The sequence below is a fragment of the Macaca nemestrina genome, chromosome 15 (genome assembly GCF_043159975.1).
Source record: "Macaca nemestrina isolate mMacNem1 chromosome 15, mMacNem.hap1, whole genome shotgun sequence".
Taxonomy (NCBI): Eukaryota; Metazoa; Chordata; class Mammalia; order Primates; family Cercopithecidae; genus Macaca; species Macaca nemestrina.
In genome coordinates, this window is record NC_092139.1 from 114633001 (window position 1) to 114656317 (window position 23317).

At 49.2% G+C, this 23317-nt stretch overlaps 1 protein-coding gene across 8 annotated transcripts in view; it reads left to right on the plus strand.

Moving 5' to 3' along the window:
- The window catches only part of LOC105489792 (TBC1 domain family member 22A), a 414387-nt gene that overhangs the window by 129143 nt on the left and 261927 nt on the right, over positions 1–23317 (plus strand). For all 8 annotated transcript variants that reach the window (XM_071080773.1, XM_071080772.1, XM_071080767.1 and 5 more), the window contains 2 exons: positions 4542–4670; positions 8141–8203. In XM_071080773.1, the coding sequence (XP_070936874.1) occupies positions 4542–4670; positions 8141–8203 (192 nt within the window). The remainder of the gene's footprint in view (positions 1–4541; positions 4671–8140; positions 8204–23317) is intronic.

The following is a 23317-nucleotide window of genomic DNA, read 5'->3' on the forward strand; positions in this document are numbered from 1 at the left end:
ACTTCAGGAAGTAATTGACATTGTTAGCTGATGTATGTTTTAGAATACTGGACAATTAGAAATAATCAAAATACTCACAAATTGGGGAACGGTGACATAGAAATGCGTATGATGGAAGCCAGTGTCGCCTTCCAGATGGATGTTTTAGAACAGGGTGGGCAAATGTTTTCTGTAAAGGCCTAGAGAGTAAATATTTGAGCCTGTGGACCGTGTGGTCTCTTGTAGCCACTCCACTCTGCTGCGATAGGGCAAAAGCAGCCACACACAGCACATACACAGATGGGCTGTGCCCTGTCCAGCAAAATTTTATTTACACAAATAGGTGATGGGCCTTAGTTTGCTGATTCCTGTTGTAGAACAGGACTTCATGACAGTGGGAATATGGTCATGATTTTAAAGGGAAAGGACCAGTCATAAAAGATTCATAAACTGGGCTATGTTAAAGTTAGGAACTTCTCTTCATCAAAGACATCATTAATAGGGTGAAAAGGCAAGTCACAGAAGGAGGCTGTTTACAGCAGGGCTCACATGTGTACTATCTAGATATGAACGCCTGTGAGTCAGAAAGGAGGAGGCAGATGGCCTCATAGGAGGGACTAATACATCTGTACTCACACTTCACAGATGCAGACACCCAACGGCATCCCTTTGTCTCCTGGGAAATTCAGATGAAAACGAAATGGAGCTTGATAGCTACCACTGCAAAGCCATCTGAAAGGCTGATGCGAAAAGGTTCCACAGTGTCAAGTGTTGGCAAGGATGTAGGACATTGGGAATTTGCATACACTTCTGACGGGAGTAGAATCACTTTGAAAATCCTTTAGCAAAGTCTTTCAGAGGTATGCAAACCTAGCAGGCCTACTCCCAGGTATACACTTAACAGAAGTGCATAGCATGTACCGTAAAAGGGAGCTTCAAGAAATTTTAAAGCAAAAACTGGAAACAGCACAAATGTGTGTTAACAGAATGGATTTCACACACGGCCGTGTTACGCAGCAGTGGAGGAAGGAACTACTGTGACGCGTTATAACGTGAATGAGTTTTCAAGTGTAACGCTGAATGCAAACAGCCAGACAGAAAAAATGCCACTTAGGAGGGGAGGAGGTAAGGGACGGTGACTGAGAAGCCTGCTAAGACGGTGATGGTCTGGCTTTTACCTGGGTGGTGTTGACAGGTGTGTTCAGTTTGTGATAATTCACACATGATTTTGGGGTACATCTTTATATAAGAATGCTGTACTTCAGTAAGCGTTTATTAAAAAGAAGCTTCAGTGGTGTGATCCTAATGTGTTAACACGAGTGTGCCTGAACGTAATTTATAATGCAGAATAGAGGCCAGTGGAAACTTGAGAATGGAAGGAAGGCCAGTGCTCACACAGCTGAAGTCTGGCTTCATGCTCGAGGCCTGGACTCTCTGAGTCCCGCTCTCCTTCAGGTCAGCTTTTCTTGATGGACGTGCAGCTTGTGATTGTCCCCTCCCGTCAGAGGGTGGCCGCTGCAACTCCACACTTCGCACATTCACTTTCGTTCACAGCAGCAGCCAAGGAAAGCCCTGGCTTGGCTCCTATCCCCTGTTGGGCCACCTCTCCACCCCCGAACTGTCAGTCATGGTGGCTGGAGGATGGCTTAGCCGTGTAGCTTAGCCCAGGGGAGGCCTCTCCTGAAGGAAGAGGCTCCTCATCCGGACCGCAAGGCTTGGGCAGAGGGAGATATGGCTCCTAGAGCAGCTTCAGGGCTCTGTTCCAGCGAGGATGAGTAGTTGTTTGGTGGCTACCACAGTGATGTCTACTACAGATGTGGAAGCACTTTCAAAGGCAGAAAGCGCCATCCGGGATGTATTTGTTCATGCAGTCACTCGTTCATATGTGATTCACCCAGTGAAAGCTTGTGTGCCCGCCATCTAGTTGGCACCATGAGGGGCTGGTCCTGAGTGAACTTCCTCCTAGAGGCTGCTGGAGTGCTGGATGACCAGCCCTGCCTCGTGGGAAAAGTGACTAGTGACCAGGAGCCTGGTCAGACCTCATGGGAGAAGTGACCACTGGAGACACTTGAGGGATGAGAAAGACGTGGCCAGGCACAGCAGTAAGACTGCCAGGAAAAAAAACAAGGAGAAAAACTTTTTTTCTTTTTTTTTTTGAGACAGAGTCTTGCTCTGTCGCCTGGGCTGGAGTGCAGTGGCCGGATCTCAGCTCACTGCAAGCTCCGCCTCCCGGGTTTACGCCATTCTCCTGGCTCAGCCTCCCGAGTAGCTGGGACTACAGATGCCTGCCACCTTGCCCGGCTAGTTTTTTTTGTATTTTTAGTAGAGACGGGGTTTCACCGTCTTAGCCAGGATGGTCTCGATCTCCTGACCTCGTGATCCGCCCGTCTCGGCCTCCCAAAGTGCTGGGATTACAGGCTTGAGCCACCGCGCCCGGCCAAGAGCTCACAGTTTCTTAGAAAACTAAGCATATCCCAGTGTTATGGCTCAGTAACTCGACTCCTAGGTATTTAACCATGAAAACCTAAAGCGTATGCCCACGAAAATCCTGTGCAGGAATATAACAAACCCCAAACTGGAAACAACCCAAATGCTCATTGACAGGTGAATCTTTAACAAACTGGTGGATCCATTCAAGGGACGCAGCTAGACAAAGGAAACCACAGCTGATTCGTGTAACTTGGATCCGTCTTGGAAGGCGCTGTGCTGCCGAGTGCAGGAAAATCTCACACAAAGCGCAGGTCCTGAGTGACTGCGTTTCTGGGGAGTCCTAGGGCAGCGTCAGCCATGCACAGTGAGGAGGTGAGCGCCTCCCCGGCCAGGATTGGGATGGATTGCAGAGGGTACTGGGAAGTGTATGGGGGCAGGGGGATGGAAGTGTGTATCTTCCTTGGAGGAGTAGTTACATAGCTGGAAGCCCTTGTCAAAAGCCACCAAACTGATTGCTTAAAATGGGCGCATCTTATTTTATAAATTAGAATTGGCCATTTATATCTGGGGGTTTGCATCTGCAGATTCAACCAATTGTGCATCGAAAATACTTGGGAAAAAAAAGGCCGGGCGCGGTGGCTCACGCCTGTAATCCCAGCACTTTGGGAGGCCGAGGCGGGTGAATAATGAGGTCAAGAGATCGAGACCATCCTGGACAACATGATGAAACCCTGTCTCTACTAAAAATACAAAAATTAGCTGGGCATAGTGGTGGGTGCCTGTAATCCCAGCTACTCGGGAGGCTGAGGCAGGAGAATCACTTGAACCTGGGGGGCGGACGTTGTGGGGAACCAAGATCATGCCACTGCACTCCAGCCTGGTGACAGAGCGAGACTGTCTCAAAAAAAAAAAAAAAAAGTAACAGTGCAACAAAAGATAATATAAATAAAAAACAAGAGTATTATAACAATTACTTACGTAGCATTTACCTTGTGTCAGGTGTCATAAGTCATCTAGAGATTATTTATTCAGGCAGATGTGCATAGGTTACACGCAAATACTGCAGCATTTTATATAAGGGTCTTGCATAGCTAAGAATTTTGGTATTCTTGGCCGGGCGCGGTGGCTCAAGCCTGTAATCCCAGCACTTTGGGAGGCCGAGACGGGCGGATCACGAGGTCAGGAGATCGAGACCGTCCTGGCTAACCTGGTGAAACCCCGTCTCTACTGAAAAAATACAAAAAACTAGCCGGGTGAGGTGGCGGGCACCTGTAGTCCCAGCTACTCGGGAGGCTGAGGCAGGAGAATGGTGTAAACCCGGGAGGCAGAGCTTGCAGTGAGCTGAGATCCAGCGACTGCACTCCAGCCTGGGCAACAGAGCGAGACTCTATCTCAAAAAAAAAAAAAAAAAAAAAGAATTTTAGTATTCCAAAATTCCCATACTTAGGGACAACTATATATTGTCAATAATGTCAAGTTAAAAAGTAGAAATAAGGCAACAGAAAACATGAAATCCCGGGCAGTCTGGCCCAGGAATCAGGCTCTTCATGACCTCCTTGTGCTGCCTGGCCCTGTCTGACTTCAGGTCCCCTTTACGTACTGGTGCTGCGGCTGCCACAGGCCCATGAGTCTTTGAAGATGGCACATTTGCATAAGTGACAGTACATACACACGTATGTGTATATGTGCATGCATGTGTACATGTATGTGTGTGTGTGCACGTGGTTGCTGTTAGACTGTTCAGACTTTGGAATCCTTTCTGGTGTATGAGACCTCTAGAGAAGGGCTTGTTTAATCTTGCATCCCTGCTGTAGAAGAACCTTGGGCCCACCTGCTGCAGAGCCTGTGGGGCTCTTGTCTGGCTGAGTGGAGAAGGCCTGCATCGGGAGGCTGGGGACGCAGGCCCGGGCCGCTTCCTCAGTGCTGTCAGGAGTGGTGCTTGTGTTGTGTGGAGCTGGCCGAACTTCGCTGTGGGTGTTTCTTTTTTCCCAATTTGTGCTTCTCTCGGTGTCAGATTTCAGAATGCCAAGCTCAGGTAGGATGCAAGCCTTTTTATTTCTCACTTCTAACAGGGACTCCATGAATTAGCTATAACCATGTATATTTTTTGTTTTTTTAAATTTCTCACCCAGGGTTACCTTCCTGCCAATGTAGACCGGAGACCAGCCACTCTCCAGAGAAAACAAAAAGAATATTTTGCATTTATTGAGCACTATTACGATTCCAGGAACGACGAAGTTCACCAGGACACATACAGGCAGGTGGGGATCCTTTCTGTTTTTCGTATGTTGCCTGAAGTACTTTGTTTGGTGTGATTTATAGGAGGAAATGTTTTTATCAAAACCATGTGGAGTTGGTCAGAGTTAAAGATGCAGGCCCCTGATTAGCCCACAGAGTTTTATTTTCTAATAAGTACATTTTAAAACAAATAATGGCAAATTTCCTCCGATAGTACTATCTTGCTTGTCTTCAGTTCCCTCTACAAGAGGAAAAAGAGTATTTTAAGTTGGGGTTACAAAATAAATGCCTGGGATTCCTGAGACCAGCCTTGGTGTGATGGTGGGAGTTTGTATCACAGTGAGCTGCTGTCTGGTGATCAAAGGCCATTCCTAAAGGGCCAGCCCAGGCATTTAGCTGGATGGCACGGGGACGGAGAGGTTGCTTGGGACTTCACTGGCGCTGGGCTCTTTGGTCCGGTTAGGGATGTGATACCAGCCCAGGAAAGCTGTGTTCATCAGCTTCGTTTTGCAGGGGACACACTTCAGACCATAGCAGAAGGTGTAGCCAAGTTACCATTTTGCAATTTAGTTTAATATAAAGTGTGTCTAATGATCGTTTCTTAAATAGTCAGTTGACAGATGATGTACGTAATGGGAAAATACTTAAAATTGATTTATGATTCACACTGCACTCAGAATTTGCTGTTAGAATAGCTCTTTGAGGACTTTATAGTTCTCACTCTCTTTGTGATATGTGAAAGGTCAAAATGGTAGCTCTTAATTGGCATCATTGTCTTCGCTATCTGAAATCAGCTTGTGGGTTTCTTGATGCACGGCAGGAATGTTTCCCTCTGCAAACCCTGCTTCTAGGTGAAGGAGCTTTGCCACGTTTTCTCTCTCAGACTTGGGATAGCTACAGCTATCCACGTTGGTTTTATCTGTTTTAAAAAAAAAAAAAAAAAAAAAAAGGCCAAATATACACCTTACCTCTGTTACATAATCAAAGATTCTTTAAGTTAAATGCCTTCCTGGACGGCATCTTCCAAGATGGATGGGACACAGGGCTGCAGGAGGAAAAGTGACTTAGGAGTGAGGCTGTGGCAAAGCGGCCCCTCCATTTCCTTCCAGGCCGGAGCTGCCCGTGGCCCGTCTTGCCTTCTGTCCCATACCAGGGCCCCTGGGCCTCACTGGGCCACCACTCAGTTACTCTGGGAAACCGATTTGATACACAGATTACTTTGGATTGGCTTAAGGAAATATTAGCTTACCTGGCCTCCTTTGCCACTCCACTGGTTTTAGGAAATTGATAAATTTGGCATTATTTTGAACCCGTTTTTAAATGCATTTTAATTTCAGAAAAGATTTCAAAAGGATGGCACTAGCATCTATCTGCGAGTTTACCAAGCAGAATTCTGTTAGGAGTTTTTGAAGAGAAAGTTAATTACGAACAGGTTGCATACATCTTTATTTAGTTACTGTGATAGGTAATAAAAAGATTCCAGATTATTGTGAATTCCCAGACTATTTCTACATTAATACAGATGAGACATGCATCCGGCAACATGGTAGTTTTTCCTGTCTGCCTGATGCTTTGAGGCCTCTTGGAACTGTGCCTTCTACGTTCTCGCCATCACCATTTCAGGCAGAGCTGGGCCCAGTGGGGGTTTGGAGACCCTGGTTTCTCCTTTACATCCACTTAGGCGTTTGACCTGTGGACTGAGCCTGACCGGTCGTCTGACCCACAGTGGGCAGTGCTGCCCCTGCACACTGGTGGAGGGAGCAGGATGGGGGTGGTCTCGGCAGGTTCCCCACTCGCTTTCCATCCTTTCTTCATTTGATTTTTATGTGCTCACTCTTCTGCTGAAGATGTTATGTCAGAGCCACATGGATTCAGAGTTAAACGTTCATCTGGTCTGTCTGTTCCTCCCTCAGTCAGCTCTCTTGTGGCCTTTTTCTGACTTGCCCAGTTCTGTGTATGATGGGAGGCCGGCAGGATGGAAGGAGGGATGCGTAGAGCCCCACGTGCCCAGCCTTGTGGAGGACCGCCTGTCTAACGTTGGAGCCTCTCCTGACAGTGAGGATGATGGCAGGGGTCGGGTCTGGTGGGCGCTGCCTCGTCTGCTTAATAAATGTGTGACAGGTGCTCCTTTGTAAGGGGGGCTGTGCTGGCCCTGGTCATGCAGAGGTGGCTCAGACCTGGTTCATGCCCTGCAGGAGCTTACGCTGCTCATGCCGGGACAGATGTGTGTCCACACAAGTGTAACTGTATGGGAGAGCAGTTAGGCCTCCAGGACACCCTGACAAGAGACCTGGGCCCTTGTCCCTGCTGGCACCTGGGCTCCTGCATGGGGCCAGCTGCAGTCCTTTGGCCCTGCCTGTCTGGATAGAGTAGTGCTGCTTCTGCCTCTTCCTTCTCATCCTCCTCTTCCTCCTGCTCTTCCTCCCCTTCCTCCTCCTCCCCTTCCTCCTCCTCCCCTTCCTCCTCCTCCTGCTCTTCCTCCCCTTCCTCCTCCTCCTCGGCAGCGCTGCTGCTGGCAGGCCTCCTTTGGCACGCATTACAGATGTGTGTGCACCTCAGCTTATTCCATTTGACTGTTGACTCACAGTCTTACTTGATGTTCACCAGTAACCTTTTGAGATACTTGGAGCAGGCATTTTGTAGACAAGGAAACTGAGGCCTGGCCACGGTGTGATAAGTGGCAGAGTGACGATGTCCCAGCCTCCTGGGTGTTAGAGTCCTCTGTGGAGATGTGCAAGGATGGGGTGAAATGAAATGCAATCGTAGCATCTCCCTTGGCATTGAAATTTGCCTGTCTTCCCTCAGCCCATTGGCGCCGTTATCCTGGATAAACGGGAGCGTGGGCTGGTGTGAGATGTTCACGTGGGATGCTGGGAGGCAGCCTGTGATGCCAGCCCAAGCTCACAACACTCTTGTTTGGTTGCTTCTTGAAGCCACAAGTGTCCCCCTCTGCAGTGTTGGGGACTTCATTATGACTCTCATGTCAGATGGTGGCCAAGCAGGAACCAGCCGACACTAACAGAGGCTTTCAAATGCTTCCTTTGAAAAATGTTCTAGATTCCCCCAGGACTTCATAAAGTGGAGAAAAATGTGGCCTCTGTCCAAGAAGAAGCTGTCACAGCCGAAAACGTGTAAACTATTGATGTACTTGAATTGCTCTCTGTGTCAGAGGCTGAAAATCGATGTTTACTAATTGCTGTGGCTGATGTACTAAGCGGCCGAGGCCTGCTCTGTTCCCTAATCACGCCGCAGTGGCTGCTGGATGGGGTCAGTGTTAAGCAAGCCTGTTGCCTAGGACTGGGCAAGCTGTTCGGAAAGAATAGACTTTGGTGCCTCCTTCAGGGGAGAAGGCGGTAACAGAACAAGAATCCTCAAGGAGAGAGCAGGGTAGACGCAGGGGAAGGACTTCCCTCAGTGTTGCGGTTTTAATCATAATGCTTGCAATGATGTTTGTTGTCACGTAACATAAATGTCTTTTCTCCTGCTTCTCCAGATCCACATAGACATCCCTCGCATGAGCCCTGAAGCGTTGATCCTGCAGCCCAAGGTGACGGAGGTAAGACGCTCTTGCCGTGGGGCAGTTCCCCTTGTTGGGAGTGGCTGATGCCCGCTGTGCTAACCAGACAGTGGGTGCAGCCGGAGGTGCTTGCCCAGAAGCAAGGTTGCTGTGGCGAACTGCCAGTGCGTCTGGCCCTTGTGGACACAGTTGCTGACAGGAATCTTATTTGTTCTTTGAATGTTTTTACTATATAATATTGACACACAGCAAGCAATGTATGTAATACACATGTGTGGATGTATGCACTCATGATCCACCACCAGATTGAGGAACCAGAACCCCCCAGTGCTGCCCAGTGACACACATGGCCATGACCTCAGGCCTGACCCAGAGCACTGAGGCTGCTTATGTATCCCCCACCCCCTGCAACCCCCTTCCTGGATGACGCTTTCTTGCCTTTTATGTTTTCGATTCTTTGTGACTTTCATTCATGGGACAGTAGGAACACAATGTATTCATTTAATTTGGGTCTTTCGGAGCTGCATCACTCTTTGTGTAGTCTGGTCTCTGCCTCTTGTTTTTTTCCTTTATTTATCTAGAGACAGAGGCTTGCTCTGTCTTGCAGGCTGGAGTGCAGTGGTGTCATCTCAGCTCACTGCAGCCTCCACCTCCTGGGTTCAGGTGATTCTTTTGCCTCAGCCTCCCTGGGCTGGGATTACAGGCACCCACCACTGTACCTAACTAATTTTTGTATTTTCTGTAGAGATGGGGATTTGCTGTGTTGGCCAGGCTGGTCTCGAACTCCTGATCTCAAGTGCTCTGCCCTCCTTGGCCTCCCAAAATGCTGGCATTACAGGTGTGAGCGACGGCGCCCGGCCTCTCTCATTGTTTTCTAAGATTCAGCGAATCTGTTGTATCTAGTTGTATAATGGTTTGTTATTTAAGTATTCCACACTCTCCTTCGCGTTCTTCCTGTTGGACATTTGGGTTGTTTCTGATGTTTTGCTGTTAGGAAGGGTGTTATCTGGAGCCTTCACGTACGTTTATGCAGGTGCCCACAGGTAAGGTTTCTCTAAGGCGTTTACAAAGCAGTACAATGATTGCATCACTGGGTGTGGTGTGTGCTTGTTGTACCTTCAAGATAATGTCCACACACTTCCCAGACGGCCTCTGCCAACGCATCTCCCCTCTGCAGCGTGTGAGCGTTCCCTCCGCGCGCCGCACTTCTTTGCCAGTTCTTCATGCCGCGGACTTCTTGTTTTTGTTGCTCTGGTGGATATTCCTACTGGAGTCCTCAGTTCGTTTCTCTAATTGCTCTCAGAGTTAAATATCTCTGTATATTTACGGATGTCTTCTGTCTTCCCCCTTCGGCAAAATGTTCCTGCCTTTTGCCCATTTTTCTTTTGGTTTGCTGATTCACTCTTTCATGAGTTGTTGATCTTTACATGGGAAGAATTCTGATTCTTTGTCAGTTTGTATGTTGCAAAGATCTTCTGCCCCCTGCAGCTTTTCTCTTCCTTTTTTCCTGGTGGATCTTGATGATCAGAAGTTGTTAGCTTTAGTGTGGTTGAACTTCACAGTCTCTTTTGGTGAGCACTGGTTCGCGCTTTATCTGAAGCACCTTTTTCTACACATGAAGGTGTCTGCCCAGATTTTCATCCAAAAGTTTTGCTTTTCATGCCTCCGTGTTCAATTCATCTGCAGTTGATGGCTGTGTGATGGGAGGTAGGAATCTGTTTAATTTCCTCCTGAGACAGCGGCAGGCCCCATACTGTTGTTGGGTCCAGCTCGTCTCCCGTATTTGCGATGTCACTCCTGTTTTCTGTCACTACCACATTCATATAGATCTGTGTTGTGTGTTTTTTGTTTTTGGTCCCAGTATTTAGGGAGTCTTCCCTTCATATTGCACCTTGCAAGTAATTTAGCTTCATGAAGTCCTCCTACCTGGTGGGGGCGCACACCGCCCAGTAGTTTCCTCTTCACCGTGGATGGCCAGTCCCACCCCTTGCTCTTCCACACACATCTCAGAGTCAGTTTGCCAAGGTCTTTCACTTGGTTTTTGTTTTTGAGGTCTGTTTGGTTTATGACTGGAATTGCATGGAATCTTTCTGTTGCATGGAAAGTTAGGGGTCAGAAAAGACAATTTTCAGTTTGGGAGAATGGATAGCTTTATGAAATTAAATATTTATTTTCGTGAACGTGCTCGTTCCTCTTTTAAAAGTCATTTTTAATGCTTTTCAGTGAAACTTTTGAATTTTCCCCATGAAGGGACTTGTACATGTGTTACCTACCAATGGAGGGTGTCCAGGTTCTTGATGCTTTGAATAAAGAATTGGACAAAATGCACAAACAAAGCAAGGAAAGAATGAAGCAACAAAAGCAGAGAGTTATTGAAAATGAAAGCACACTCCTCAGTCAGTAGTGGACCTGAGCAAGCAGCTCAAGGGCCTGGTAGCTGAATTTTCTGGGGTTTAAATACCCTCTAGAGGTTTCCCATTGGTTACTTGGTGTACACCCTATGTAAATGAAGTAGTGGCCCACGATCAGTCTGATTGGTTGCAGAAAGTGATGAATTGGAGGCTGAAGTCACAAAGTTACACTTCTATGCAGATGAAGTCTTGGCCTGGGACCAATCAGAGGTACTTTCAGTATTTCATCTGCCACGCAGAAAAAGGGTGGATTGTGAAGGGAGTAGCCTCTGGTCCTTTTGTTACCTGGGCACGGAAAGTTTTTTTTTTTTTTTTTTTTAGTTCTAGGAAGCTAGTGTGAATTGGCCTTAGGTTACCTGCCTTCAGACCCTATTCTCCTGCCTCACATATTTTATTAGATTTATTCTTAGTTATCACATTTTTTCTTGTTATAGTAAATGTTATCTCTTTAAAGCTGAATTTTTTTATCGTTTGAAATATTTTGTTTTGCATGTTGATTGCTTCAGTAAATGCACTTTTAAACTTTGACATTTCTTGTCTGTGCAGTAAATCTGTTAAAAAACAACTCAGGATTGTTAAAGCAAAAGTACTTATAGATTGTAGAATACAAAAAGAGAAAATTAGTGTCCAACGGAAGGAGCCATTATGAGACGCTTCTCTTTGATTGTCCTTTTTAGTAATTGTGCTTATCATACCTGGAAAATGAAATAATTTATTATAATCTCCTTTTTACTTACGATTTTAAAAATGGGAAATAGAGCCTGCCACAAGATCTTTGGTTTATTCTTATTTATTTTTTCCTACCACTTGCCACATTCTTTGTACGGCTGACCTCTCGGCCCCTTGGTCTCAGAGTGTGGACCCTGAGTCACTGCTAGCGGTAGCAATTGGCAATTGGTCCTCTTGTCTCTGACCCCCGTGGGCCTCGAGCTGTTGGTTTGGAAAGCTTCCCCTGTCAATTGAGAAAAATGATGAGACAACTCTTGATCATTTTAGGAGGTTTATTTGCCAAAGTTAAGGAAGCACGCCTGGAATTCAGGTCTGTGTTTTCTCCCACGATGATTTTCAGGGCTCCAAATTTAAAGGGGATAGGGCCGGATATTGAGAAGTGCACAATTTTCATGTAAGAGGGAGATAGAGAACAACAGTCATTCATGCCTTTGTCTGGCTCAGTGAATCTGCATTTTTTCTTTTAAACGTAAAATGACATAGACAAATGGAGCAGAGGGAAGATGCAGGGAGTCTGTGTGTTACATAAGATAACCTAGACACAATGGGGCTGGGGAACAATCAGATACGCATTTGTGTCTGGTGGGCCGGGGGAGACTGCACCTGTAAACATAAGCTATCCATTTACACTGCCATGGTGAAATGTTTGCAGAAGCACCTTAAAAGGTCTTGCAGCTCACTAGGAATTTCCTTGTGGGCAAAATATGGGGGAGGCGTGTAGCTTCATCTTGTAGCCTTCTTATTTTGGAACCAAAAGGGGAAGGGAGGTTTGCGTCGCCCAGTTCCCAGCTGGACTTTTCCCTTTGGCTCAATAAGTTTGGGATTTCAAGATTCAGTTTCCTTTCACGCCCTCGGCAGTGGGTCTTGCTCGGCTCCCACGTGCTCCCCCTGGGGGGTGCTGATCCTCTCCAGGTCCCAGCTCAGCAATGCTTGGCAGAGTGGATCAACTTGGAGGGTAGATGAGCTTCTGGGAGAGCCAGGCTCCTGCAGGCTGGCAGAGTGTGAAGAGTGGGTAACCTGAGCACAGCCTTGTGTGTGTGGGGAAACTGAATGATGCACAAGGGGCTTTAGGAAAGTATTGAAATGTTTGTCTTGGCCGGGCGTGGTGGCTCACGCCTGTAATCCCAGCACTTCGAGAGGCCAAGGCAAGCAGATCACCTGAGGTCAGGAGTTCAAGACCATCCTGGCCAACATGGAGAAACTTTGTCTCTATGAAAAATTAAAAAATTAGCCAGGCGTAGTGGTGTGCACCTGTAGTCCCAGCTACTTGGGAGGCTGAGGCAGGAGAATTGCTTGAACCTTGGAGGTGGAGGCTGCAGTGAGCCGAGGTGGCGCCATTGCAGTCCAGCCTGGGTGACAGAGCAGTACTTTGTCTCAAAAAAAAAAAAGTTTGTCTTGTGTTGGCCAGTAGAAAACATTGAGTTATGGTTTCTGGCATTGTAGAGGTTAGATTTGAATACATCTGCAAGTGATGGCAAATCCCTAATTATGGTGCCTTCACAGGACAGAACTCGATGACTGTCTCCAGTACGAGGTCATTGTCAGCAAATTGTTTGTTCCTCTGTGTGCTTGTCTTTGACCTCGTGGTCCAGGGCGGCTGGCCTAGCACTCTTCATCACATTTGCCTTCCACTGGCAGGGCTAATAAGGCATGGGTAGAGAAGGCCGTACCCCCACTTTAAACGTGTGTCCCAGCAGCTGCGCATAGCTCTTCGGCTTGTTTCTTACTGGCTGTGACTTAGCCTGTCATCCGAAGTGACATGGTTGTATAGTTAGCTGTATGGATCAGGGAAAATGTAACTTTGAGTTTTTTAGTTATGTGCTCCCCTAAAGTTTGGGCTTCTAGTAGGAAGAAGGATTTCTGCCGTGCGCATCCCTCCAGCCCCCTGCATCTATGGAAACATTGACTTATCCGTTCCACAGGTGATGGTCGGGTCCACGGTGATCAGTTGCTACTTTCCTTCTCTTCCTCCTTTTCTCCTTCCTTTTCTCTTTCTCTCCCTCTGGTCAGCTTTATCGAGGTCTAATAAAATCCACCTATTTTAGGTTTATAATTGGATGTTTTGACAGCTGTGAGTTTTTTTTTTTTCTTTGTTTGCTTGTTTGTTTGTTTTGAGACGGAGCCTTGCTCTGTTGCCCAGGCTGCTGGAGTGCAGTGGCGCGATCTCGGCTCACTGCAACCTCCGCCTCCTGGGTTCAAGCAATTCTCCTGCCTCAGCCTCCCGAGTAGCTGGGATTACAGGCACCCACCACCATGTCCAGCCAATTTTTGTATTTTCAGTAGAGACGAGGTTTCACCATCTTGGTCAGGCCGGTCTTAAACTCCTGATCTCGAGATCCACCAGCCTCGGCCTCCCAAAGTGCTGGGATTACAGGTTTGAGTAACCACGCCCAGCTTGACAGCTGTGTTTATGGGTGTGTACCAACCCCCTAATATGTGATACAGAACATTTCCGTCGCTCTGCGAGGTTCCCCGTCCCTTTGTGTCAGTGTCCTCTCCCCACCCTTGCCCTTGACAACTGCTGATCTTTCTGTCAATAGAGTTCTGCTCTTTTGTAGAATTTCATATAATGGAATCGTGCAAACTGTAGACTTCAGTCTGTGTCTTCTTTTACTTGGCATCGTGTTTTTGAGGTTCGTGCCTGCTGTTGCAAGTATCAGTAGTTCATTGCCTTTTCCTGCTGAGTAGTATTCCCGTATGGCCATACCACAGTGTGTGTGTCTGTGCACCAGTTGACGGACACTGGAGTTCTTTCTAATTTTTGCCCGTTACAAACTCAATTTTCTCTAAACCTTCATGTGCTCATCCTAGTGGCGAAAGCAAACATCCTGGTCGCACTGCCGATTTTAAAGGGAAGTCTTTTAACACTTTAAACACTGACTTGTGGTTTTAATCTTTACTATGTTAAGGAGGGTGCCTTGCTCTTATTTTTAAAATCATGAATGGTTATGGAGGTTTATCAAATCCTTTTTCCTCCCATCCTCTGAGATATGTTTTTGCTTCTTTGATCTGTTAACCTAGTGAATTCTATTAGATTTTCTCATATTGAGCCAACTGTATATATATCCCTGAAATAAATCCAAATTGGTCACAATGGATTTTTAAAAGTGCATTTCAGAAGTTTGTTGGCATCTCACGTGCCAGGCCACCCTGCAGGATTAAGTTTGCTAACGTGTGATGTGCCACGCTGCCAGACATGGAAGCCAGATTTCTCTTTAATTTGGAGAGTGCTTTCTGACCATTGTACTGATTCTTCAGTTAAGCTCTAATGTGGAGTCTTCTCAGCTGTGTTGTTTTCTCTGGTAACAGTGACCCTGTGATGTTTGGTGTGAAAGTATTGTTTATTTTCAGTACTTAGTTCTTTGGACGTAATGAAACCCCTGTGTTTTGCTAACCTATCAAGATACCTGACGTGGGCACAAAACGTGGTCTGTAAATTAACATATTTGAATGAGGCGAATGTTGAGTGATTCACACACCAAATGTAGCATTACTGCTTGTCGCGAGAGAGTTCTACCCATTAATTAGGTTGTAAACATATAGTCAGTAGTTTTGGTATACTCAGTGTGGATTTTATGTGATATATGGTTGTCTTTTAACCCATATTCTAGATTTCTACAGTTTGATTTTGGTTTCATTCATCAAGTGTTATAATTCATACGGGGAGAATGTTCCTTGAATCATGTTGCAGAAACTTGAGTTGTAAATAATTTCTTCTTTCCGAGGTTATGATGCTTCTGGATTTTGAGGGCTGTACATCCCACAGGTCTTCTCAGGAGAATTCTCTGTTTTGCTCCTCTCCCAGAAATTATCTCCATGGCGCTTTATATACTGTGATGTCACACTGCTGATGCATATAGTAGAATTATGGTATTTTAAAATTTCTCAAATCAGATTGTTTATAAGTAAACATGAGTACAGCAACATTTTCAATTTCAATATAGTTCCTTTTTAGTTACGCAGAGTCTCTCAGCTCCCTTGTGTGCATTGAACTGCTGGTGTTCCGGGCCTACCTTGGAGGCATGTGGGGTGTTTGTTAGGTGGACATGGTGAAGACTGAGGTCCTTGGTAGGGGACCTCAAGCCACTCCTGGGAGCCTTCTGCGGGAGAGTGCTGTTGAGGTTTTTAGGAAGAACCTTTTGCTTCTGAATTAGCACGTGTGTTCTGGCGTTCAGGTTTCTAAAGTTTGGCAAGCAAACTGGGAATGCCTCTAGTTTTTAAATTTCTTCAGCCCTGGTGGTAACCAGTAGTAGCAACCATTTTTATTATTGTTGAGTATTAACTGATTTGCGAAAAGATACCTTGGGAAGAGTTTAAAATTTGTACTACTTTTAATGAATTCCCACTCTCTGACAAAGATGTGAACATCACGAATGTTACTAGAACTTCAGTAGCTAATGATATGCAGTGAGTACTTCTTGTTTGAACCACTTCAGATTATTCTGTGTTGTCCTTAAACACAGCCACATCCATAAGTCGTCCTTCCTTTACTGCCCTTTGCTAGATAATATCACCACTTAAGCGACAGCTCGCTCATTGCAATGCAAGTTGCTGTCCTGGTACAGGGCCCCGCTGTGTCCGCTAGACCAGCCCTTCCACTGAGCTGACTGTTCGCCTCCACTCAGAGTGCACTGAGCTGACTGTTCGCCTCCACTCAGAGTGCACTGAGCTGACTGTTCGCCTCCACTCAGAGTGCACTGAGCTGACTGTTCGCCTCCACTCAGTGTGCACTGAGCTGACTGTTCGCCTCCACTCAGAGTCCACTGAGCTGACTGTTCGCCTCCACTCAGAGTGCACTGAGCTGACTGTTCGCCTCCACTCAGAGTCCACTGAGCTGACTGTTCGCCTCCACTCAGAGTCCACTGAGCTGACTGTTCGCCTCCACTCAGAGTGCACTGAGCTGACTGTTCGCCTCCACTCAGAGTCCACTGAGCTGACTGTTCGCCTCCACTCAGAGTGCACTGAGCTGACTGTTCGCCTCCACTCAGAGTGCACTGAGCTGACTGTTCGCCTCCACTCAGAGTCCACTGAGCTGACTGTTCGCCTCCACTCAGAGTCCACTGAGCTGACTGTTCGCCTCCACTCAGAGTGCACTGAGCTGACTGTTCGCCTCCACTCAGAGTGCACTGAGCTGACTGTTCGCCTCCAGAGTCCCGTCACTTAGAGCTCCGTTCAAGTGGGCACATTGTTTTCACCTTTCCTGCGATAACTGCAAGTAACACATCTGGATTTTTGACACACAAAGGTGTAAGGTTGTGATTCCTGAAGAACAGCAGCAGGCAGGCACCCGCTGGGCACGGGGTGGCATGAAGACTCAGGTGTCTGTCCTCAGCGGCGCACAGTTGAAGTGAGGGATGAAGACGTGTGCATGAAACCCAGAGAGATCATGTACAGTTGTCAGCGAAACCACAGTTTGCATCCTGCCGACTCCATTCCAGGGTGGCTGAAAGAATTGGAGAGGACAGCCCGAGGAGGGGCAGCGTATGGGGCACTCGACTCTGGAGGGTCATACTGAATTGCTGGGGCTGCCTCACTTCCCTGCTCTGTGATTTCTTCTATTTCCCGGCCCGGTTGGGCCGCGGACCCTCCCTGGTGTAGCTGGTGTCTCTGTGGATCTTTTCTGCAGGGGACTCCGCAACCCAGCCTCATGGCCTGCAGGGTGCACAGACCGCGGCCTGGTGAGTGCCTGGGGCCAGGGGCCAAGGTGAAGCTCAGTGGCCCAGCCACCCCAGGCTGCAGGCGAATGGGCTCCCCTTCGAGAACCCACAGCAGAGCAAGGTAGCAGAGCAAGGTTCAGCCTGCAGGGGTGGCTGTACTCGGGGAAGCCGTGGACCAGACCCTCTCCCTGCATCGAGCCAGCCTGTGTGCCCTCCCCACCCTGGTGGCTGCTCCGGCTGGCTAGGCCTCCCCTCTGAGATTCTTGGCTCTGTACCTCTGGCTTTTGCCGCTTGAATTTGGGGACTTGTCGGCTCTTCCTGTTTCACTTTAGTGGACTTCCACCCTAGCTCTTGCCTCTGGTCACTGCTCTGAGTGTGAGTCTAGAGGGGCCAGCAAGGTCCTGAGGGAGTTGTGAGGAATCGGGCCCTGTCCGGGGGCGTGGGGAGCCTGAGAGGCCCCCTCAGTGTTCTGCAGCTGCCAGGTCTTCCTGTGCCTGCCCCAGCAGGGTAAGAAGCAGCACACGGGAGCGTGTTTCCTTTTGGCTGGGCCGCTGCTGTGGGACGGCCCCAGTGGAGCGGGGAGGAAAGGAATTTCCTTAAAGAGGTTCTTACCTGACTTCTTTTCTGTCTGAGACTGTCTAAGGCAGCAGTGGAGGCACTGGGTAGTGGTTGGGATTGAGGGGTGGCAGGAACTCCCAGCAAACCGGGAAAAGCGTCAGATGCTCAGAGCTTGCCCGGCTGCTGCTGAGGGCCCTGCCGCCAGTGGATGCACCTTCAAGGGAGGTGGCATGCTTAACTTTTACCCAAACCCTTTTAAGTGTCACCCTGTAGACTTTGAAAATGCTTATTTGGAAAAAATAATGTGAAATCTGTCATATATATATGTATGTATGTGTATATATGTGTGTGTATATATACACATATCTAAATTTAAAAAGTATATATATGTCTATATTTACCAGTCTGAGAGCAAAAGCTTAGAACTGGCTCAATGTAGTTTTTTGAGGGGGGAAAAAAGGTACGATTATTTGATGCAGGGCTTCAAAGTCCCACAGCATGTGTCCCTTGGTGTTGGGGATGGGACCTCTTTTTCTTCCAAAAGGCTTTCAGTGATGTCTGCTGTGTGGCGAGCTCATTGTGGTGAAAATCACGCGGCAGGATAATTTCAGGGTAACCCTCGGCAATACCTTCCGAATGCGCTCTCAGCTGTGAGCGCTTTCCTGGCTTGCCTGCTGGTGACTAGGATGAGAATTTTTATTTTTTTATTTTTATTTTATTTTTTTTTTGAGACGGATTTTCACTCTTTTTGCCCAGGCTGGAGTGCAATGGCGTGATCTCGGCTCACAGCAACCTCCGCCTCCCGGGTTCAAGCCATTCTCCTGCATCAGCCTCCGGAGTAGCTGGGATTACAGGCAGCACCACCGTACCTGGCTAATTTTGTATTTTTAGTAGAGACGGGGTTTCTCCATGTTGGTCAGGCTGGTCTCGAACTCCTGACCTCAGGTGATCTGCCTGCCTTGGCCTCCCAAAGTGGTGGGATTACAGGCGTGAGCCGCCGCGCCTGGCCGAGAAAATGTTTTAAAGCCTCTGCAGCTTTCCGAGGGGGACGGTGGGGACCCTCAGGTGCCACAGTACAAATCAGGTGATTTGGGAAGGAGTTTTAAAAATGATACTAAATTACTTTGGGATTAGAACTAGTTTTTGCCATTTCAGAATACTGGCATAACTCGTATGAAGTGATTTAAGACAAAAGATAAAAGGAATGAGTCAGTGAGAACAGTAGCAGCTGCAAGGAAAGGGAAGCCTGGGCCTGGAGAAGGCCTCTGTCCTTTCTGATGGAGATAGTCATCCTGTCAGGTGGCCTCACAGCCTGCCAGCATGAAGAGGAGCTCGGGATCTGTGACTGTCACCTCTGCTCAGAGTCTTTCGTGAACAAGTTGGTAAAGCAGCGGATTGATTTGGGTCCGTGCAGGGTGTTCTGAGTAGCCACCCCCTGGGCTGGCATTCTTAGCTTCCAGCCCTGCAGCCAGCCCCGGGAAGGAGGGCACGGGGTGGGCGCCGGAAGAGGAGCCTACAGTTGGCTGGCAGGTGGGGGGGGACAGGCAGGGTCTCTGGGGACTGAGCTGAGTGGGGGTCTCAAGGCGGACACTCGAGGGCCAGAGGTCCTAGAGATTGGGGCCAAGGGAGCCTCTGGGGCATGGCCAGGGATGTCCTGAACCTGGGGGCCGAGCTTCCCCCTGCCTTGCTGGTTTCCCGCAGGTTGTTCCACAGCCTGTGGGCAGGCAGGAATCAGACCATCGTTCTGGGGTCATGACTTTCCAGTGTCCCAGGCATTCTCTGTTTGTGGAAACTTGTTTCCATTGTTGTAGGTGGTGGGGATTTTCCTCTTCCGAGTCTAGACAAGGCTGATCTGTGGTAGCCTTTTAAGAGATCGGTTTCCGTCTGCTGCGTTGGTGGGATGGCTGCTGCTTTTGCACTTTTCTGGTGGGTTGGTGGGAGGTCCTGCTGCTGGGGTAAGTTGAGCTAGGATGATTTGCAGGCAGGTGAGGCTCACATTAGCCTTTCAGCCACGTGCGGGGAGCCTGGGACCTGGGACCCGCGACCTGCGACCTGCGTTTGGCTTAGTCGAGGATGGAGCCATCTTGGTTCTTGGTGTGTCCCCAGCACAGCAGTGATGGGAGAAAGGGCGGCTGCAGGAAATTCAAGCAAGTAATTTACCTTTTCTTCCCTGGTGCTACCCAAAGAAATGTAAATCATATATGTTTTCTTACTTTCTAAATTAATAGCTATCGTTGGAGGGAGCTAAGCAGCCAGGAGGTGAGTTTAGATCCGTAATTACACGAAGAGCAAGGAGAGCCTGCCCAGAATAAATGTTGGGAAGGGCTGCATGGCTCTGCGCGGTTTGTGGCAGTGATGTAATTGGCGAGGCTGGTGTGCGTTTAGGATAGGTGAGCTGCCTGGGTGCCGCTGTCTACAGTGGGGACGGTGGGCCTGGACACAGCTTGCAGGCAGCACATCCCTGAGCAGGAAACATGCTCAGGCCTTCTCTTAGCAGCAGGGACTCGGCACTGATGGCAGATGCGGAAGCACGCACCGTGGGTTTCATCTGGCAGGTCCTCTCCATCCCAGATGCTTGGCTTATTGGAAATAGGAAGGCTTTTCAGGGAGAAAAGAAACAACTCTCCACCTACGAGCAAGTCACTAAGGAAAGGCTGTTCGGTCCGTTTCTCAGCCACATGTAGTTCCCAGATAGACGCTGAGCTGTTTCACTGGCCCGTGGCTGTGTGTGTGTGTTCTTTTTTGTGTATGTGCGCATGTGCCTCTGTGTATGTACACGGGCTCTTTCCTCCCTGTGTATATGTGCGCGTGAGCTTTTCACGTGTGTGCGTGTGTTCTCTGCATGTGTGCATGAGCTTTTCCCTGTGGGTGTGGATCGATGCACCTACACTCTTCTGTGTGTGTGTTCACGGGATTTTCTCTGCGCTCTTCTCCGTGTGTGCTCTTCTTCATGTGTGTGTGCTCTTCTCTGTGTGCATGTGCTCTTCTCCACATGTGTGCGCTCTTCTGTGTGTGTGTGCTCTTCTCTGTGTGTGTGTGCTTTTCATGTGTGTGTGCTCTTCACGTGGGTGTGCTCTTCTGTATGTGTGCTCTACACGTGTGTGTGTGCTGCTCTCTGTGCATGTGCTCTTCTCCACGTGTTTGCTCTTGTGTGTGTGTGTGTGCTCTTCTCTGTGTGTGCTCTTCTGTGTGTGTGCTCTTCTCAGTGTGTGTGCGTGTGTTCTTCTCCGTGTGTGCACACATGCTCTTTTCTCTGCATAGAAGGCTCCTCTCCTCCTCCCGCCTCAGCTTTCACCCCCCTCTCTTCCCGTCACCTCTGCAGTCTCCCTTCACCAAGTGCTCCTATCTTCCCTGTCCCTTTCGATGGAGTTACTTCTGCCCCTTCCTCTCTGTGCGTTTTTCCACTCAGACAGTGGGGGCCCGGAGGTCCTGACTGGTTGATGTTTGAAGTGCCAGGCTGCAGCATTGCCTGGTAGAGGAAACAGATGGGAGAGGCTGATCACAAACCCAGGCAGGCACCCATGGCATTCATTATCTGTCCCCACAGACCCCCAGAATGAGCCCAGGCCCTGCCAATGGCACAAAACCTGGAGAAGGGAGGAAGGGGAGGGCTCACATGCAGGGCACCAGGGAGCAGCTGCACCATCCGCGCCTGCACCGTCCGCGCCTGCACCGTCCGCGCCTCCACCGTCCGTACCTCCATTCAGCCACAAAGAGCTTCCCAGTCCTCCTCTGTGCTGGCCGTGCAGGACTGAGGGTGCCGCAGTAAAGGGTGTGGAGGAAACCCTTCCCAGAGACCCATCTTGAACTGGGCGAGAGCCGCAGGCCAGAGCCGGGCTGGCGCGGTGGAGGAGCTGCTGCTTTGGGTGGGGAGGTGGTAGAGGAGCTTGTCTCTGAGGAGATGCATGTGAACTAAGACCTTGGGTGGAACATCATGGGAGCTGTGGGAAGTTTGGGAGGTGGGGATTCCAGGTGGGAAGAGCAGCAGTGCAAAGGCCCCGAGACAGCTGCGGAGTGGCTGGGCCTGGTGAGAGAGCACCCAGTGCCGGTTTGGAGGCCAGAGAGCAGGCAGTGGCTGGGCACGCACCTGAAGCCGTGCTCAGGAGTGCGTGGTCTCATCAGGGTCTTGGGAAGCCACGGGGATGGACGGTGTGACCTGACGTTTTCAGCAGCAATCTCTGCTGCTCAGCAGGATGCGGAGCGTGGGGGTGTTAGCAGGAAGACCAGCCAGGAGACTCACTGTGGACCAGGCACAAGGTGATGGTGGTCAGGCTTGTGGCAGTGGAGTAGGGGGAAAGGGTTGGATGCCACACCCGTCTGGGGTTTGCTATAGTGGTGATGGCCTCTGGGGTCCGCAGGTCTCCCTGGGATTCTCTGAGGGGTGGGCCTCAGGGGCAATGGCCTAAAAGCACGTGCCTTTAGTGGCAGAGCCAGGCTTTGTGTGCAGTGTCATACGCTGCCACAGGACACCCGCTTTTCACTGTTTTAGCCTGCTTGCTGCGTTAAAGGTCATTTTTGTTCAATGCTTGAGCTGGCTGTCCTTTATTTACATGTTAGTGGGATGACAGCGGACATCAAGCAGAGTTCAATCTGAAGAATTTGGACTGACTGTTAGCTTTCTTCAGTCAATAAGAAATCGGAATTCTCCATTTTTCCTCAAAGTAGTACACGCGTGCTCTTTTAAAGGGCATTACTACCCAGGCTGGTGCAGAGCGTCCCGGCGTCTGGGTGGACGGAGGCCCTCTGCCCTGACTTGGATGAGGGGAAGAAGGTAATTGCTGGGTCGTTGGGTTGCCCGTGAAAGGGCACTCACGTGGCAAGTGCTTCAGCACTGTTTGTTTGCTAACTGAAGGCTTCGCCACCTCCCGCTGTGCCTGTTTGGTGCCACCGATTTGCCCCGTAGTGCGTTCCGCATTCTGTGTCTGTCCCGAGGCTGTGCTCAGGCAGAACTCGGTCTATCTCAGGTACAGCTCAGAGACGCGGCCTCATGGAGCCTTCTGCTGTGGAACCGAGTCAGGGGCTCCGGCCTGCTCAGATCTCTCTCCCTGCAGCAGCCTGTTTCATGTTCCACACAACCCAGGAACTTGTTGTGCCGAGAGGACTTAGGTCCCCTTGGCGTCCTCCCTGGGTGAAGCTGGGTATGTCCTATTTGCCAAATTGGTTTTCTCCGGCACTTAGGCTGCTAAGGGAAGTATTGCATTCATGCGTATGAGTAGGTTCAGGCTTGAGAGTGTGTTTGTGTGTGTGTGTGTGTGTGCGTGCATGTGTGAGACAAGCCCTCTGAAAGTGAGGGGCCTTGTTAAATGGTGGGAGTGCTCCACTGCCTAAAGTCTTCCTGTACACACACAGTCACACGTGCTTGCTCTCTCTCTCTCTCTCTCTCTCTCTCTCTCTGTGTGTCTCTCGTTCTGCAGTGTGACTGCCCCCTGCTCTGGGCGGTGCCTGCCTTGACTCCCTCTGTCCAGGGTGTGTGCTCCTGGGGCGCTGCACTGCCTGTTCCCTGGGCTGTAGAGGACACCGTGTGGTGACAGGGACAGGTCCGGTGGCTGCTGGCTGCCGTGGCCCCCTGGATGCGTGTGGAGGGATATCAGTGGCCTCAGGCACCCTGGACCTTTTTGGTGAGGAGGAGCTGGGCAGAGTTTCTCCATTTCTTCATGACCGTGTGGTCAGCTTCCGTGGAGTCACCACCTCTGTCATTCCTTTTTCCTTCTGTTGCTGCTGCTCCTGTTCTCGTGTGGCCCCTTCCCCTCCACCTCCTGCTCCTGACCCTTTCGGGGGCTCAGAGGCCCCTCAGAGGC